Here is a 19559-nt window from a genome sequence, read left to right on the forward strand (position 1 = left end):
TTGGATTGCTGTAGCAAACTCTATCTGTTTTGTGCATTAAAAATAAGGGAGCTACTCGGCATTTGGACTCTCCATTTGCAACTTACCTGTGGTAATATTAACTATCACAGTCCAGGATCCCATTAGTCTAGGTGAAGAAACTGATCTCTACATTTACACGTTATCTACTCTCGGGTTGCCTTTACAAAGAAGCGCTTCTAGACATTTCTAAGACGTTCTACTTAATGGTGCTACCATTCCTGCAGTTATTTTTGGGGGATATGTGTTATGTTGTGTACAGTTATTATACCGTAGAACAAAGGTCATCAATTATTAGCCTTACATTTTTTTCAAAAATGTATATTATATTTTAAGTTTTCATCCAAATGAAAAAGTCAAATATTTAAAAATAATATTTTCAAATTGCACACCATTATTTTACATCTGTTGACATAGCTTAGTACATTTAAATAAGCGTCTGTCATAATATAAACAGGGAATCCATTCATTCACACACTAAAGGTATATCCCTTGTTGAACACAATAAGCATCTTTTTGTATTATTTTCAGCTTTGAACGATTTATAGGCATATTAATTTGTGTCTCCAAAACAGCTGCCAATTTTGTGGTATTGGCCGTAGACTTAGATCGCAAGGTTTCTGCCCCTAAATATGTTTTGCCTTCTTCAGGGTGTGTTTATGGCATTAGTTGAAAACCTATTCACAATCTTCAATATAGACAGTTTTGCGTACAATATGTATGCCTTTTACGCGAATAATCTTTTCGTTCCTCAAGATTAGTGGAGAATAGGCGTGAAGCCATTGGAGTTTCAGGATGTGTCTCTCCAAAGGTGAAGCCTTTATTCGATGAGGTTCCTTTTATGCAAAACCTCCTCTCTGGCTCTCGCGCTCTTCACTCAAGGATAAACTTTTCCCCTTATTATTTTGTGAATCTTAAATAAATAGGGCCGTCTAGCCCATTCTTCTTGGCGGGGCCTCCTGTGAATGTGGCCACAGCCACACTTTAGTTTCAGGGTTGCTTGTGCACCTCTTCAGAGGGAAGGCGGTCGAGCATTTCAAGCTGGACTGTTCCTGATGGAGCAGAACAAAGGCTGATTAGCAGATCATTGGTCCCTGTCACAGGTTCTCCTTCGATAAATATCATAATTCATACCCTACAGTGAAGGCATGTGTAAAGTGTAGCAAGCAAGGGGGAAACAATATTTTACTCACCTGTAACTACAGTTCTCCAGTATTATAATCTTTTATGGATTCACATGCTTGAATCATTCCCCGTCGTCGAAGTGGGAGTCCCACGGTGTCATAGTAAGCAGTAAGACTCCTACCACAGGCCATAATGGCAACAGAAGACGCTTCCGTAGCTTATGCAGGTCCTTTTAAAAAAATAACTACATTTGACATATAGCCAATCAGGCGACAGCACCCTCTAGAACACTCCAGGCAGAGGCTGAGTCCCTCAAATTTTCAAGCACAAGTGGGAATAAACATCTCAAACTGTGAGGGGAGAGTCTCTGGGGAGGCGGGAGGGTCGCATGTGAATCTATGAAAGATACCAAAACTGGATAACTGTAGTTACAGGTAAGTAACTTTGGGGCATATCAACAACAACCGGCGATAATTATCGCTAAGCACACTTAGCGCTAGGATAATTATCGCCGGCTAGCGTGGATTTTTATCGCTGAGATAGCGTGCTATCAGCAACGCTTATCTCAAAAGCGATAAAAATCCTAGCGCTAACTGCCAAACGTGAGATTATCGCTGGAAACCCAGCGATAATCTCACGCAATGTGGCGTTAGCTTGATGATAGGGACTCACAAACTTAGCCATGATATCCACGTTCCATAGGATATCATGGCTAAGTCAGTCCTGAAGCAGGCGTAAGGAAAGTAGCGATAACAGGGGTTATCGCTACTTTTCTTGCCACTATGCTTCATAGCGTGGGGCTTGATGATAGGAGAAATGTCGCTTAGCGACATTTCTCCTGTCATGTTAGGTCAGGAACGCCTACTTCACATCTCATTAGAGATGCAAAGCTGGGCGTTAAGATTTCGTACGCTAAAGCAAGGTTTCCCGCGTTAGCGTGACCTTGCTAATTAGGCGATAAAATTATCGACACCTTTCAGCCGAAACCGGCGATAATTTTCTATTGCCTCGTTGTTGATATGCCCCTTATTTTCTTATCCAATATTGAGGTATCTTTCATAGATTCACATGCGTGAATCAGAGTATTAAGCAGTCCACAACTGTATAGGTGTACATCATCATCACACAAAGGTACCCTTGCAGATAGTGGGTATCAATGTAACATGGTATTCATATATTTATGACATATGAATACAGTAATGTAAATTATTAGACATTTTAAATAGAGTCAAAACACTTACAGTTTCAAAGGCTCACCTCAGAGGAATAAACGTCGTGAAACTTCTTGTCCCACAGCAGCATCCTATTTGTGGGTGGATTCCAAGCAGTGGTGCTGCTGAGGTAATGTATGAGCGTTCTCCCATGTTGCCGATCTGCAAATTCTATCCAGTGGAATGCCGCCAAATAGTGCTGCAGAAGCCGACACAGCCCTTGTAGAGAGGGCTCTTGGTTTGGCTGCCAGGGATTTACCCGCTATAGAATGACAGAATAGAATCTGGCAATGGTAGCTTTAGTAACAGCTGATCCTTTGTTATGGAGACCATAAGAGGCGAAAAGTTGATCGTACTTTTTGAACGGCATAGTTCTTTATAAATAGAATTTAAGACACCTCTTGACATCTTAGGTGTTAAGCACTTGTTCAGCTGGTGACGTCAGATGTGGAAAGAACGTACGTAAAATGATAGGTTCATTTAGGTGAAAGTGAGATGGCACCTTGGGTATAAATTTAGGGTTTGTACGTAACATAACATACTCATCAGTAAATCGGAGGAAAGGCTCTTGGGTAGTATGCTAACTTGTCTGGTTGACATCAATTCCAGTAGAATCGCAACTTTCCAAGTCAAAAACTTGAGATCCGCTCTGCGGATCGGCTCAAATGGCGATTTCAACAGTTGAGAGAGAACCGCATTGAGGTGCCATGCTGGGCGGAGGAGCTTTGACAGGCGGAAAGGTTCTAAATAAACCTTTCATGAATTGTTTGTTTATTCTGGATGAACAAAGTGAAATTGAGTTAGATGAAAGTCTATCTATATTGCTGCGAAATGTACTTTAATCGAAGAATGCACCAAGCCTGAACGGGCTGGAGATAGCAAATAGGGAAGAACCTGTTCTGGTGATGATCTCAAAGGGAGAACATTGAAAGATTCACACCACAAGGAGAACCTCTTCCACTTTAGCTTGTATGTCTTGTTCGTGGAGTCACCTCTGGCTTTGGCCAAAATATCTCTAAAGTCCTGAGAAATATCTAGATCGCAGAATTCATGGTATTCAGGAGCCGTGCATGTACTTGAAGATGGAGAATTTGACCTTTGTTTTTCGTGAGAAGGTTGTGTTTTGATGGAAGCCGGATGGGTTGTGCTTTGGAGAGTAGGAGAAGCTCTGTGAACCGATGTTGCCTCGGCCACCGGGGAGCTATGAGGATGAGGCGACATTCTTCTATCTTCAATTTGGTGAAAATCTTCGGAATGAGGGGGAAGGGTGGAAAACCGTAGGCTTAAATTCCTGACCATCTCATTGAAAGGGCATTTCTGCATGACCTAGGGAGTGGGAATCAACTGGCATAAAGTTGGCATTTTGTGTTCTTGTCGGTTGCAAAAAGATCGAGCTCTGGAGTGCCCCAGCATGCAAAGATCTCCTCTAGCGCCTGTTGAACTAGTTCTCACTCGTGGCAACTGTCTGTGGTTCTGCTGAGCATGTCCACTATGGCGTTGTTGATCCCCGGAACATGTAGTGCTTTCACGGCGATTTGTTGTAACCATCTCCAGAGAGCTTGAGGTTCCTGTGAAAGAAGGAGCAATCTCGTGCCTCCTTGATTTTTTATATAAAACATGGTGGTCATGTTGTTTGTCCAAACCAGCACGGAAGTTCCTGCAATTCGGGGTAGGAATGCTTGGAGAGTGAGAAAAATCACTTTTAACTCCAAGAGGTTGATGTGGAGTAATTTCTGGGATTTTGACCACTTCCCTTGGATCCTGAGGTCCTGCAGATGGCCACCTCAGCCCTCTAAAGAGGCGTCCGTGGGGATGACGTAATCTGGTGTTGTAGTCAGAAATGTGAGGCCTTTTTGATAAATAATAAATAAATAAATAAATCCCTATTTGTAAAGCACGAACTACTCATCCTTATGGGTCTCAAGGCACTGGGGGCCGTTGTGGAAATTAGGTGAGCCATTGCCCAGAGTCACATTGTGCTGAACTGAGATGTCGCCACAGCCGGGAATCAAACCGTAAGCCCTGTGCTCCGAAGTCAGCTGCCCTGGCCGCTGCACCATACCTCTAAATGAGGTATTTGGGGACACCAGATTAATGTTTCTTGCATTCCAGAGGTGACATAAATGAAGTCGTCCAATGAGCCGTCAACTGGGCCCATTGTAACTGAAGTTCCTCTTGCAGAGGTCTCATCTTTGGTCGGGCCAGTGGGACTAGGTTTATGGCAGAGGACATCATGCCTAGGATTGATTTGAACATCCGAACAGACACGGACCTTTTTTGCTAAATTGATAATGTCAAGTTTGACAACCGCTAGGGTCTGTCCTGTGACAGATGTGCCTTGTTTTTTTACGGTATTGAGATTGGCTCCTAAGAAAAGTATTTCTTGGCTTGGGACGAGGAAGGACGTTTGATACCTGACAGTGAGACCCAACCTTTGAAATAACGCCAGGCATGCCTCTGTAGTCTTAAAGGCTTGTTTTTGTATGGAAGCTTTCAGCAGCCAGTCGTCGAGGAGGGAAATGCCTGATGATCTTCCCTCGAGCGGATTTGAGTCCGAAGTCATCAAATCTCCGCTATTCAAGAGATTGAGAATGTCGGAAAGGAAAATCACACAGAAATACTGTTTGCGCAGGAACTTGTTTAAAGCTCTGTGGTCCAAGATGGCTCCACTCCCCTGACTTCTTTCGAGTCAGGCAGAAAGGGTAGTAGAAACCTTTGTTCTTCTATTGCTCCTTTTGCTAACATAAGCAGAACTTAACAGAACATAACATGTGTATTTGTAAAGCGCACGTATCACCCAAGGCGCTGAATAACAGATGTATAATGTTACCCAACTCAATGGTACTCATTTTATCGACCTCAGATGGATGAAAGGCTGAGTGGACCCACCAGGATTAGAACCTGTGACCATGAGGTCAAACACAGGCCCCTGCAGTGGATGCATTAGTCCACTGCGCCACTAGACCCATAATAATTGATGGCAAGGTGAATGTGCTCCTTTTGGTTGTTTGTCTGTAGGTTTCTGCACAAATTCCAGTGTGTGTCCATCTGTTACCAAATCAAATCCAACACCAATCTGTCCGATGTTATCTCCTGCCATTGTGGGAGGGAGTTGGAGATGTTCTCACCCAGCTGATTGGGCGGTGCGGCAGCCGGTGTATGAACGGGGCCACTGTTTGCGACCGATGTACGCGTCTCTGTGGAGCTTGTTTACGCCTTGTGGTTTGCTTATTATATGCTCCAGACAGTGGCTGGCGGTAAGGTTGTTGATAGCCAGCCCTATACTGGAACTGCGGCTGGTACTGCTGCTGCCGCTGGTATCCACCTCTGTAGGTAGTGAAACTTTTCCCTTTGGCACCACGAAAGGGAAACTTGCGATATTGCAAGGTGCTGAGGGGTCTGGTGGTGTTCATGTCTTTTTTTATCGCCAGCAATGCTTCATCAACATATTTCCCAAAAAGGGACTCGCCATCGTAGGCCATATCGAGTATTTTTGTTTGTACCTCTGGTCTACAGGATGTGGCCTTGAGCCAGCCCAGACGCCTTAGTGCAGCAGGACCTGCGCTCTCCCTCATGTATGATCTTTTGTGCCTACGCTTTCTTTTCTTCCGGAATGAGGTAAAGTAAGCTACTGACATCTGACCACATCTGTCAGTCATATTACACTAAAATATCTAGTGAATTTGCTGTGCGGACTGTAATTGCAGACATAAGGGAGAACCTCTTCCCTGTATTAGCGAGGCATCTTTCTTCCTCATCCGGGGGCATCAAAATAGGAGTGGATGGATGTTTAGAGCACCTTTGCGCAGCCTGTGAAATTACAGAATCAGGTTTGGAATGGCTAACAAGGCAGGCTGGTGAGTCATCTGTAGCCTTGTATTTTTTATCAGGGCAAGATGGTACAGGAGCAACCAGTGCTGGATTCCCTATAATTTGTATTCCTTCCTCCCAAATGTGATCAATGATTGGGATTGCTCTCAGGGACTTTCTGGGCTGCTCTTTAAAATCATGCAGGAAGCAATCAGACTGCTTGATGGAGGTGGGGAGATGGAATCTTGCAGCTGCTCTGTCCATTAAATTATGAGAGCCCCCAATGTCTTCAGGGGGAGAATCCGCCGGATGAGGTGGGGGAGGAGATGGTGTAGGAATTAAATAATCTTCCCATTCATCAGGTGGTGGTTGATGATCCTGGATTTCATCTTCCTCACGTTCATCCTCTGAGGAACTATGGTCCTGCCTTGGAGTTGGCACATTGGGTGTGGGTGACATTGCCGGTACTGTAGGCGCCCGATCTGCTGGTGTGGCCGGCGTTGCAGGCTGGTGATGTGCCGGTGTTGGCTCCTGAGGGTTGTCAGGAAAGCGCCTTTTATAGTCCTGTAACATGGCCTGTACGTCATTCAGTAAAGAAGTGGTCATAAGAATCTCAACTCTCCTGGGCTGTTGATACCCATAATGTTGGCAATAATGCGTAGGAGGACCATAATATGACGAGCAAGGGTCATCATTGTCATCAGAGTCATCCTCCTGACACTTTGCATGGAGTTGAGAAGGACTGTACGCATCCCCATAAGACCCCTCTTCTTCAGAGTCTTGCATATCCAGTAAATGGCTAGGTAAAAGAGGAGATATTGTGCTCGGAGATGTTATTCTTGGGGAAATAATAGGGGCATATTATCACCCACTGCGTTAAAATTATCGTCGCTTTAGCGGCATAAAACTGCCGCTAAAGCAGCGATAATGGGCTTGATAATATGCCGCAGAGAATTCCCATAGAAGCCCATGTTGACACCTGAACATGGGCTTCTATGGGAATTCTCAAGGGCATATTATCAAGCCCATTATCGTTGCTTTAGCGGTAGTTTTATGCCGCTAAAGCGGCAATAATTTTAACGCCGTTTCTTGATAATATGCCCCATAGTTTTTTTAATTTTGATTCTCGTCGGCGGTATGGTTGACGACGAGAGCTGGACCGTCAATGGTGGGCCTTGCTTTTGCATTGATGTAGATGATTGAATTGTTGTCTCTGCCGTCTTCATCTCCTCCGTCGACTGTCAGATAGACAATCGTACCTCCACCGACAGTATCTCAGTGGACGGTGAAGACGCAGAAAGAAAATCCATTGACGCGGCCTTCGCCGATGATAAAGGTCCCGATGTCTCCATCGACGGTACCTTCGTCGGTGGCATAACTGTCGGCAATGATGGTACTTTCGTTGACGACATAGGCGTTGGTTTCTGGAGTTTTGTTGATGCAGCTTTCGTTGATGGTGACTTGGAGGACGCAGCTTCAGTTAACGGTGCTTTGATCACTGGAGTGACAGCAGGAGTTGTAGCCAGTGACACTTTTGATGATGATGTAGATGGACCTGTTGTCATCGTTGTCTTCGCAGTTGACGCGTTCGGCATCGAAGGGGTCATCGACAATTTTTGCCGTTTCAATGTCCACAGCTCTGAAGAAGAAAACGTTGGTCTTTCCCTTTTCCTGTCAGAAGAAGTAGAGGGATGGAAAGAGGTCGCCCCTTTGGAGTCATGATATGACTCCTCCTTTCTGAGGGGATCTTTCTTTAGGGCCTTCCAACTACCTTCTGCAAGCCCATGGTCAGAGGATCTTGGCCTCTTCATGGTGGCATGAGAAGAGTCACTATCTTCACCAGAAGCGCTGCATGTCTGGCTTTGGACTTCTTCAACCATATAACAAGGCATCCTTCTCTATCTCTTAAAATCTTTGTAGAGAAAGTGCCGCAAATCCTCCATTCCTTGACCTGAGGTTGAGGGTAGAGACAGTACCGGCAGTCTTTATGTGGATCATCCATCCACATGAAGTCTCTTTTTCCCGCAGGATGAGCAGGATCTGAAGAGAACTGTTTTTGAAGAATCAGACATGGTAGATATATGTACCAAACACAGAAGAGGAGCTAAGGGAGACTCCGTTCACACGACATGCGGTAGAACATCTGTCTGATGTGTTTTAGAGGGTGCTGTCGCCTGATTGGTTATATGTCACGTTTGGTTCTTTTTTTTAAAGGACCTAGATAGGCTATTAAAGTATCTTCTCTTACTGCTTACTATTGTATTATATCGTAATTGCATTTATATGGCACTTACTACCCCTGACGAGGCGTCAAAGTGCTTTTTCGGCAAGTAGAGCACTACTCCGGAACCCATAAAGGATTTGTGGTGAATTAGTATAGTGAAATATGAAAGTAATTTGAGTGGTGATACAGTAAGACTTTCACTTCAACGACAGGGAATGAGTCAAGCATGTGAATCTATGAAAGATTTCCCAATACTGGATAATATGCAATTTTCCTAATATTTTCTGGGACTGCTGCTTCTTGGCATGCATAAATGTCAACAGAGTTCAGCCAGTAATGTTTGCAGCTCCATTCTGCTGCCTTTTAAATGTCAAGTAGCTGTATTTTGCTAGTAAATTCAGAAGTTCCTGCTTTTTTGCTTGTTGAATGTTCTTTGTGCATCTCTGAGAACATCCTATTGGTTAATGTTTAACGCATTTATATGCAGTATAAACTCTACCTGACTCAACCAATATCTGTGATGTCATTGCTCCTGTTGTGCTAACCATAAGCAATGAAAAGTTGTTTATTCTTCTGGACAGCATTGTTTTTTTTCTTTGAAATATTGTTCAAAGTCTCTGACATTGAGTGCATGCAGTAATCTGCATGAGGGTGATGAATTAGCATATGGCTGGGTGTAAACTGAGGTGGCATTGGGTGCAAAAATGGTGGAGTGGTATATGGTTGAGCGACTGCCAGTGGCTGAGACTAATTCAAGCATTCCATCCATCCCCTTGTTTTTGATGCTCAAAACCTAATGCAGCAATACCGCTTCAGAGCTTCAGTGTCCCCGACCCTTGGTCTTTTCTATGAAATATTTTCAATAATTTTTCACACTAACAATTTCTCAATGTGTGTGAGCTTTTGAAATTTCATTAAAGTGAAAATGGGCAGTAGATCTTTTTTTTTTTTTTAGGGGGGGCAGTAAATACAGTGAAGAGTCCTCGAAAATACATTTGCAGACGTCTTTGCAGAACTGACCTCTTAAGGTTCAGTAGCTCAGACCGCTCTATATCTTCCATTTCATCCTCCACCGTGTCATTGTTTGGCAAAGGAAACTTGTACAGGTCTGATACTCACCTTCTGTGGACCCCCAGCACTCACCTCTTATACACAGCATCATTCAACTTCAATGGACACCCAGCACTCACCTCTTATACACACAACATCACTCACCTTCAGTGGACACCCAGCACTCACCTCTTATAGAGAGCAGCACTCACCTTCAGTGGACACCCAGCACCCACGTCTTACACACAGCATCACTCACCTTCAGTGGACCCCCAGCACTCCCCTCTTATACACAGCATCACTCACCTTCAGTGGGCACCCAGCACTCACCTCTCATACGCAGCCTCACTCACCTTCATTGGACACCCAGCACTCACATCTTACACACAGCATCACTCACCTTCAGTGGACACCCAGCACCCACGTCTTACACACAGCATCACTCACCTTCAGTGGACCCCCAGCACTCCCCTCTTATACACAGCATCACTCACCTTCAGTGGGCACCCAGCACTCACCTCTCATACGCAGCCTCACTCACCTTCATTGGACACCCAGCACTCACATCTTACACACAGCATCACTCACCTTCAGTGGACACCCAGCACTCACCTCTCATACACAGCATCACTCACCTTGAGTGGACACCCAGCACCCACGTCTTACACACAGCATCACTCACCTTCAATGGACCCCCAGCACTCCCCTCTTATACACAGCATCACTCACCTTCAGTGGGCACCCAGCACTCACCTCTCATACGCAGCATCACTCACCTTCATTGGACACCCAGCACTCACCTCTTACACACAGCATCACTCAGCTTCAGTGGACACCCAGCACTCACCTCTCATACACAGCATCACTCACCTTCAGTGGGCCCCCAGAACTCACCTCTTATACACAGCAGCACTCACCTTCAGTGGACCCCCAGCACTCACCTCTTATACACAGCAGCACTCACCTTCAGTGGGCACCCAGCACTCACCTCTCATACGCAGCATCACTCACCTTCATTGGACACCCAGCACTCACCTCTTACACACAGCATCACTCAGCTTCAGTGGACACCCAGCACTCACCTCTCATACACAGCATCACTCACCTTGAGTGGACACCCAGCACCCACGTCTTACACACAGCATCACTCACCTTCAGTGGACCCCCAGCACTCCCCTCTTATACACAGCATCACTCACCTTCAGTGGGCACCCAGCACTCACCTCTCATACGCAGCATCACTCACCTTCATTGGACACCCAGCACTCACATCTTACACACAGCATCACTCACCTTCAGTGGACACCCAGCACTCACCTCTCATACACAGCATCACTCACCTTGAGTGGACACCCAGCACCCACGTCTTACACACAGCATCACTCACCTTCAATGGACCCCCAGCACTCCCCTCTTATACACAGCATCACTCACCTTCAGTGGGCACCCAGCACTCACCTCTCATACGCAGCATCACTCACCTTCATTGGACACCCAGCACTCACCTCTTACACACAGCATCACTCAGCTTCAGTGGACACCCAGCACTCACCTCTCATACACAGCATCACTCACCTTCAGTGGGCCCCCAGAACTCACCTCTTATACACAGCAGCACTCACCTTCAGTGGACCCCCAGCACTCACCTCTTATACACAGCAGCACTCACCTTCAGTGGGCACCCAGCACTCACCTCTCATACGCAGCATCACTCACCTTCATTGGACACCCAGCACTCACCTCTTACACACAGCATCACTCAGCTTCAGTGGACACCCAGCACTCACCTCTCATACACAGCATCACTCACCTTCAGTGGGCCCCCAGAACTCACCTCTTATACACAGCAGCACTCACCTTCAGTGGACCTCCAGCACTCACCTCTTATACACAGCAGCACTCACCTTTTTTCCCCCAGCACTCACCTCTTATACACAGCAGCACTCACCTTCAGTGGACCTCCAGCACTCACCTCTTATACACAGCAGCACTCGCCTTCAGTGGCCCCCAGCACTCACCTCTCATACGCAGCACTCACCTCTTATACACAGCATCATTCAACTTCAGTGGACACCCAGCACTCACCTCATACGCAGCAGCACTCACCTTCAGTGGGCACCCAGCACTCACCTCTCATACGCAGCATCACTCACCTTCATTGGACACCCAGCACTCACCTCTTACACACAGCATCACTCAGCTTCAGTGGACACCCAGCACTCACCTCTCATACACAGCATCACTCACCTTCAGTGGGCCCCCAGAACTCACCTCTTATACACAGCAGCACTCACCTTCAGTGGACCCCCAGCACTCACCTCTTATACACAGCAGCACTCACCTTCAGTGGGCACCCAGCACTCACCTCTCATACGCAGCATCACTCACCTTCATTGGACACCCAGCACTCACCTCTTACACACAGCATCACTCAGCTTCAGTGGACACCCAGCACTCACCTCTCATACACAGCATCACTCACCTTGAGTGGACACCCAGCACCCACGTCTTACACACAGCATCACTCACCTTCAGTGGACCCCCAGCACTCCCCTCTTATACACAGCATCACTCACCTTCAGTGGGCACCCAGCACTCACCTCTCATACGCAGCATCACTCACCTTCATTGGACACCCAGCACTCACATCTTACACACAGCATCACTCACCTTCAGTGGACACCCAGCACTCACCTCTCATACACAGCATCACTCACCTTGAGTGGACACCCAGCACCCACGTCTTACACACAGCATCACTCACCTTCAATGGACCCCCAGCACTCCCCTCTTATACACAGCATCACTCACCTTCAGTGGGCACCCAGCACTCACCTCTCATACGCAGCATCACTCACCTTCATTGGACACCCAGCACTCACCTCTTACACACAGCATCACTCAGCTTCAGTGGACACCCAGCACTCACCTCTCATACACAGCATCACTCACCTTCAGTGGGCCCCCAGAACTCACCTCTTATACACAGCAGCACTCACCTTCAGTGGACCCCCAGCACTCACCTCTTATACACAGCAGCACTCACCTTCAGTGGGCACCCAGCACTCACCTCTCATACGCAGCATCACTCACCTTCATTGGACACCCAGCACTCACCTCTTACACACAGCATCACTCAGCTTCAGTGGACACCAGCACTCACCTCTCATACACAGCATCACTCACCTTCAGTGGGCCCCCAGAACTCACCTCTTATACACAGCAGCACTCACCTTCAGTGGACCTCCAGCACTCACCTCTTATACACAGCAGCACTCACCTTTTTTCCCCCAGCACTCACCTCTTATACACAGCAGCACTCACCTTCAGTGGACCTCCAGCACTCACCTCTTATACACAGCAGCACTCGCCTTCAGTGGCCCCCAGCACTCACCTCTCATACGCAGCACTCACCTCTTATACACAGCATCATTCAACTTCAGTGGACACCCAGCACTCACCTCATACGCAGCAGCACTCACCTTCAGTGGACCTCCAGGACTTACCTCCCCCACACCTCCTTTAGACAGCAGCACTTGCCTGAGTGTGGCCCCCACACCTCCTGTAGACAGCAGCACTCGCTTGAGAGCGCGTCCCCCAAACCTCCTGTAGATAGCAGCACTCGCCTGAGAGTGCATCCCTCACACCTTCTGTAGAGAGAGGCACCCGCCTGCCCCCCACATCTCCTCTAGACAGAAACACTCACCTGTAGTCATCCCTGGTAGCCACCAGACTGGACACGTTGCGCAGGATTCCTCCTCCGCTCTCGATGATGGCGAGTGAGTTGCTTTGGCACTTGTAGGTCAGAGTGCTCACTAGAAAACCCAAGGCACCCTCGACCGCACAGACTGCTGCCTTGTTCTCCGTGCTGTGGGCCGACAGATTCCACAATGCACTGAGGACGCTTTTCAGGGTGGACTCCTGGGACAACATGGAGGTAGGACATTAGTAGCGGAGAAGGTTGGGTGTGGCACACCAGCACATCTTTGTACATGTGGTCTGTAACAAACGCACATACATGTATTAAATGAGCTGTAAGTAGAAAAGAGGGCGCTTTAGGGACAAATAAGCACCAGAGCTCATGAGTACAAGAGCAGAGAGAGGTGTGTGGGACACGTACATCTGTACGCTGGGAATGTGCACACACATTAAACCGTGAAAGAGAAGAAAGAGTGAGGGACACACATCTGTGCACAAGACTTCCAGAGAGGATAACAATTATATTAGCATTATTATTACTGCTTCTATTATCACTATCATTTTTCTTATTTTTATTAGTAAAGAAGGGAGACCGAGGCAGTAAAGTTGAAAATGTTATTAAGGCATCCAGGTTTCATAGTCAGCAATGGTAATAATATCTCTGCCACAGAACCACACCTCAGCCTGTAGACCCCCTCTCTGCCAGAGGATAACACCTCCACCACTGGAGCTTTCCATCACTGAGGTGACTCCTCAACCACAAGACCACATCTCAACAACAGGATCGCATCCCAGCCACAGCTCCACACACAAGACCACATCTCAACAACAGGATCGCATCTCAGTCACAGCTCCACACACAAGACCACATCTCAACAACAGGATCGCATCTCAGCCACAGCTCCACACACAGGACAACATCTCAACAACAGGATCACATCTCAGCCACAGCTCCATGCACAGGACAACATCTCAACAACAGGATCGCATCTCAGCCACAGCTCCACACACAGGACCACATCTCAACAACAGGATCGCATCTCAACCACAGCTCCACACACAAGACCACATCTCAACAACAGGATCGCATCTCAGCCACAGCTCCACACACAAGACCACATCTCAACAACAGGATCGCATCTCAGCCACAGCTCCATGCACAGGACAACATCTCAACAACAGGATCGCATCTCAGCCACAGCTCCACACACAGGACCACATCTCAACAACAGAATCGCATCTCAGCCACAGCTCCACACACAGGACCACATCTCAACAACAGGATCGCATCTCAGCCACAGCTCCACACACAAGACCACATCTCAACAACAGGATCGCATCTCAGCCACAGCTCCATGCACAGGATAACATCTCAACAACAGGATCGCATCTCAGCCACAGCTCCACACACAGGACAACATCTCAACAACAGAATCGCATCTCAGCCACAGCTCCACACACAGGACAACATCTCAACAACAGGATCACATCTCAGCCACAGCTCCATGCACAGGACAACATCTCAACAACAGGATCGCATCTCAGCCACAGCTCCACACACAGGACCACATCTCAACAACAGGATCGCATCTCAGCCACAGCTCCACACACAAGACCACATCTCAACAACAGGATCGCATCTCAGCCACAGCTCCATGCACAGGATAACATCTCAACAACAGGATCGCATCTCAACCACAGCTCCACACACAAGACCACATCTCAACAACAGGATCGCATCTCAGCCACAGCTCCATGCACAGGACAACATCTCAACAACAGGATCGCATCTCAGCCACAGCTCCACACACAGGACCACATCTCAACAACAGAATCGCATCTCAGCCACAGCTCCACACACAGGACCACATCTCAACAACAGGATCGCATCTCAGCCACAGCTCCACACACAAGACCACATCTCAACAACAGGATCGCATCTCAGCCACAGCTCCATGCACAGGATAACATCTCAACAACAGGATCGCATCTCAGCCACAGCTCCACACACAGGACAACATCTCAACAACAGAATCGCATCTCAGCCACAGCTCCACACACAGGACAACATCTCAACAACAGGATCACATCTCAGCCACAGCTCCATGCACAGGACAACATCTCAACAACAGGATCGCATCTCAGCCACAGCTCCACACACAGGACCACATCTCAACAACAGGATCGCATCTCAACCACAGCTCCACACACAAGACCACATCTCAACAACAGGATCGCATCTCAGCCACAGCTCCACACACAAGACCACATCTCAACAACAGGATCGCATCTCAGCCACAGCTCCATGCACAGGACAACATCTCAACAACAGGATCGCATCTCAGCCACAGCTCCACACACAGGACAACATCTCAACAACAGAATCGCATCTCAGCCACAGCTCCACACACAGGACCACATCTCAACAACAGGATCGCATCTCAGCCACAGCTCCACACACAAGACCACATCTCAACAACAGGATCGCATCTCAGCCACAGCTCCATGCACAGGATAACATCTCAACAACAGGATCGCATCTCAGCCACAGCTCCACACACAGGACAACATCTCAACAACAGAATCGCATCTCAGCCACAGCTCCACACACAGGACCACATCTCAACAACAGGATCGCATCTCAGCCACAGCTCCACACACAAGACCACATCTCAACAACAGGATCGCATCTCAGCCACAGCTCCACACACAGGACAACATCTCAACAACAGGATCGCATCTCAGCCACAGCTCCACACACAAGACCACATCTCAACAACAGGATCGCATCTCAGCCACAGCTCCACACACAGGACAACATCTCAACAACAGGATCGCATCTCAGCCACAGCTCCACACACAGGACCACATCTCAACAACAGGATCGCATCTCAGCCACATCTCACACACAGGACCACATCTCAAACACAGGCCCAAACCTCATCTGCAAGACTACACCTCAACTACCGAACCACACTTCAATCACACAAGACCACACCCTGGCCACAGGAGCACACCTCAACCACAATACCAAATGTCAAACCAAACACACCTCACCCACAGGGGTAAACCTAAACCACATGAACGCTCCTCCACTACAAGACCATATCTCAAGCACTAGACCACATATCTGATATCAGACAACACCACTAGCACTACACCACAGACCCAGCGCTACACCATACAGCACTAGCACTACACCAAACACCCAGCACCATACCACAACTCCAGCACTACACCACACACCCAGCACTAGACCACACCACCAGCACTATACCACACACCCAGCACCAGACTACACCTCACACACTGGACCATACATCATTACCACTACACCACACACCCAGCACTACACCACACACCCATCACTAGACCACACCTCCAGCACTAGACCACACCTCCAGCACTAGATCACACCTCCAGAACAAGACCATTCACCACTAGCACTACAGCACACACGCAGCACTAGACCTCACACTCCAGCACTGCACCCCATCTCTGACACCTTACCTTGGTGGCCCGCAGGGCACACTGCATCAGTCCGGTCACACTGCCCACCTCACGCAGAGTCTTCTTACTGTTAATATCTGCCCTCCACGACAGGTTCCGCAGGATACTGGAAACCACCTATAGGGGACAGTCAAGAGTACAGAGATGTTAGGAGAAATATACAGTGTGGTCTCACCTTCACAGTCCAAAACTTCACTAGTCACAGAGACATCCTGATTTCAGTGAAAACCAGACAGCTGGTGCACTTGGATAAACCGGGCAATTCACAAGCACACCCTGACCTGCTTTGTTCTGGCAAAAGACACACAATTGATGGAGGGAATGCAGAACAAATCAAAACATTCACCCCCAATAACAAGAGATCTGGGTTAAATCCATCATTCTTTTGCTCACCATGCCACCCCAGTTTAGACCTGGCCATATGCAATGAGTCTTGACCCTGTGCCTTATGGGAACAGACCAGCCCGAACTGCCAAGCCAGGTCCTCCCTGGATCGGAAACAAGCATCCTAGGACCGGTTTCGGGGTTTCACCCCTCTTCAGCCAGGATAGCTTGATTCCAGTGGCACAGTGAGCCCATGACTCACGTCTGGGCATACGTGGCGCACTTAGGGCGAGAAAGCAAAAGACACACAATTGATGGACGGAATGTAGAATAAATCAAAACATTCACCCCCAGTCAAGAGATCTGGGTTAAATCCATCATTCTTTTGCTCACCATGCCACCCCAGTTTAGACCTGGCCATATGCAAATCAGTCTTGACCCTGTGCCTCATAGGAACAGTCCAGCCCGAACTGCCAAGCCAGATTCTCCCTGGACCGGAAACAAGCATCCTAGGACCGGTTTCGGGGTTTCACCCCTTTTCAGCAAGGATAGCTTGATTCCAGTGGCACAGTGAGCCCAGGACCCACGTCTGGGCAAACCTGGCGCACTGCTTTTTGGAAAGCCTTATTCAATACAGCCTAGGAGTCCAGACCCAAGACCCAATAACGAATGGGTCTTTTTTATGCACGCCTTCCTACCACTGTCACACACCAGGACACTCTAGCCTGAGTAGCTGCGCACTATACCAAATACTCTATTTCATTTAAAAGATCATGCACGGTACAGCAAGGAACCCACAGGAAGGACATGCATGGCACACAGCACAGCCTTGAGGAAGGTCCTGTGCGGCACAGCCCTGGAGACCATGAGAAGGAGCTGCACAGCCTTGAGCAGGATGAAGGTCCTCCACTGTACAGCCATGGAGCCTAGGAAAAGCACATGTGCAGCACAGCCGTGAAGTCCAAGGAAAGGACCTACACGGCACAGCCCTAGAGTCCAAGGAAAGGACCTGCACAGCACAGCCCTAGAGTCCAGGGAAAGGACCTGCACGGCACAGCCCTAGAGTCCAAGGAAAGGACCTGCATGGCACAGCTCTAGAGACCAAGGAAAGGACCTGCACGGCACAGACCTAGAGTCCAAGGAAAGAACCTGCACGGCACAGCTCTAGAGTCCAAGGAAAAGACCTGCACGGCACAGCTCTAGTGTCCAAGGAAAAGACCTGCACGGCACAGCCCTAGAGTCCAGGGAAAAGACCTGCACAGCCCAGCCCTAGGGTCCAAGGAAAGGACCTGCACCGCACAGCTCTAGAGACCAAGGAATGGACCTGCACGGCACAGCCCTAGAGTCCAAGGAAAGGACCTGCACAGCACAGCCCTAGAGTCCAGGGAAATGACCTGCACGGCACAGCCCAAGAGTCCAGGGAAATTTCCTGCACGGCACAGCCCTAGAGTCCAAGGAAAAGACCTGCACGGCACAGCCCTAAAGACCAGGGAAATGACCTTCACGGCACAGCCCTAGAGTCCAGGGAAATTACCTGCACGGCACAGCCCTAGAGTCTAAGGAAAGGACCTGCATGGCACAGCCCTAGAGTCCAAGGAAAAGACCTACACGGCACAGCCCTGGAGTCCAAGGAAAGGACCTGCACGGCACGGCCCTAGAGTCCAGGGAAATGACCTGCACGGCACAGCCCTAGAAACCAAGGAAAAGACCTGCACGGCACAGCCCTAGAGTCCAAGGAAAGGACCTGAACAGCACAGCCCTAGAGTCCAGGGAAAGGACCTGCACGGCACAGCCCTAGAGTCCAAGGAAAGGACCTGCACGGCACAGCCCTAGAGTCCAAGGAAAGGACCTGCACGGCACAGCTGTAGAGTCCAAGGAAAGGACCTGCGCGGCGTAGCCCTAGAGTCCAAGGAAAGGACCTGCGCAGCCCTAGAGTCCAAGGAAAGGACCTACACGGCACAGTCTATAGCTGTGATCATGGTTCTGCACAGCACAGCCCTAGAGTCCAAGGAAAGGTCCTGCACGGCACAACCCCAGAGTCCAAGGAAAGGACCTGCACGGCACAAACCCTAGAGTCCAAGGAAAAGACCTGCACAGCACAGCTCTAGAGTCCAAGGAAAGGACCTGCACAGCACAGCGCCAGAGTCCAAGGAAAGGACCTGCATGGCACCGACCTAGTGTCCAAGGAAAGAACCTGCACGGCACAGCTCTAGAGTCCAAGGAAAGGACCTGCACAGCTTTGATCTCTGATGAAGGTCCTGTGAAGCACAGCCCTTTAACCCAGATGAATGACCTGCATTGTGTTACAAAGCTTTGGAGTCAAGGAGAAGCATTTGGTGCTGCACCCTTCCTCAATCACCTGGTGTAAATCTGAGCAACTTAAATCACCTGGTGCAGCTGCTCGAACCGTGCTATGCTCACTGGGTCAGCTTGGTCCATCCTGAATCACTCACCTGGTACATCTCTGTGTGCTCACCATCTCCTGGGGCAATTCCCCACACCGCGCTTCCTTCACATTGTACAGCTCTGTGTGCTCTCCATTACCTGGGGCAATACCCCACACCCTTCTTCACACACATGGTACGTCT

At 48.5% G+C, this 19559-nt stretch overlaps 1 protein-coding gene across 1 annotated transcript in view; it reads right to left on the reverse strand.

The window, feature by feature from the left end:
* The window catches only part of APC2 (APC regulator of Wnt signaling pathway 2), a 185614-nt gene that overhangs the window by 27901 nt on the left and 138154 nt on the right, over positions 1 to 19559 (reverse strand). Inside the window, exons 14-15 of the mRNA XM_085639194.1 lie at positions 16648 to 16764; positions 13145 to 13359 (exon numbers count right to left, since the gene is read on the reverse strand). Coding sequence (XP_085495320.1) covers positions 13145 to 13359; positions 16648 to 16764 — 332 coding nt within the window. The remainder of the gene's footprint in view (positions 1 to 13144; positions 13360 to 16647; positions 16765 to 19559) is intronic.

This window comes from Triturus cristatus, chromosome 12 (genome assembly GCF_964204655.1).
Source record: "Triturus cristatus chromosome 12, aTriCri1.1, whole genome shotgun sequence".
In the NCBI taxonomy this organism is placed as follows: domain Eukaryota; kingdom Metazoa; phylum Chordata; class Amphibia; order Caudata; family Salamandridae; genus Triturus; species Triturus cristatus.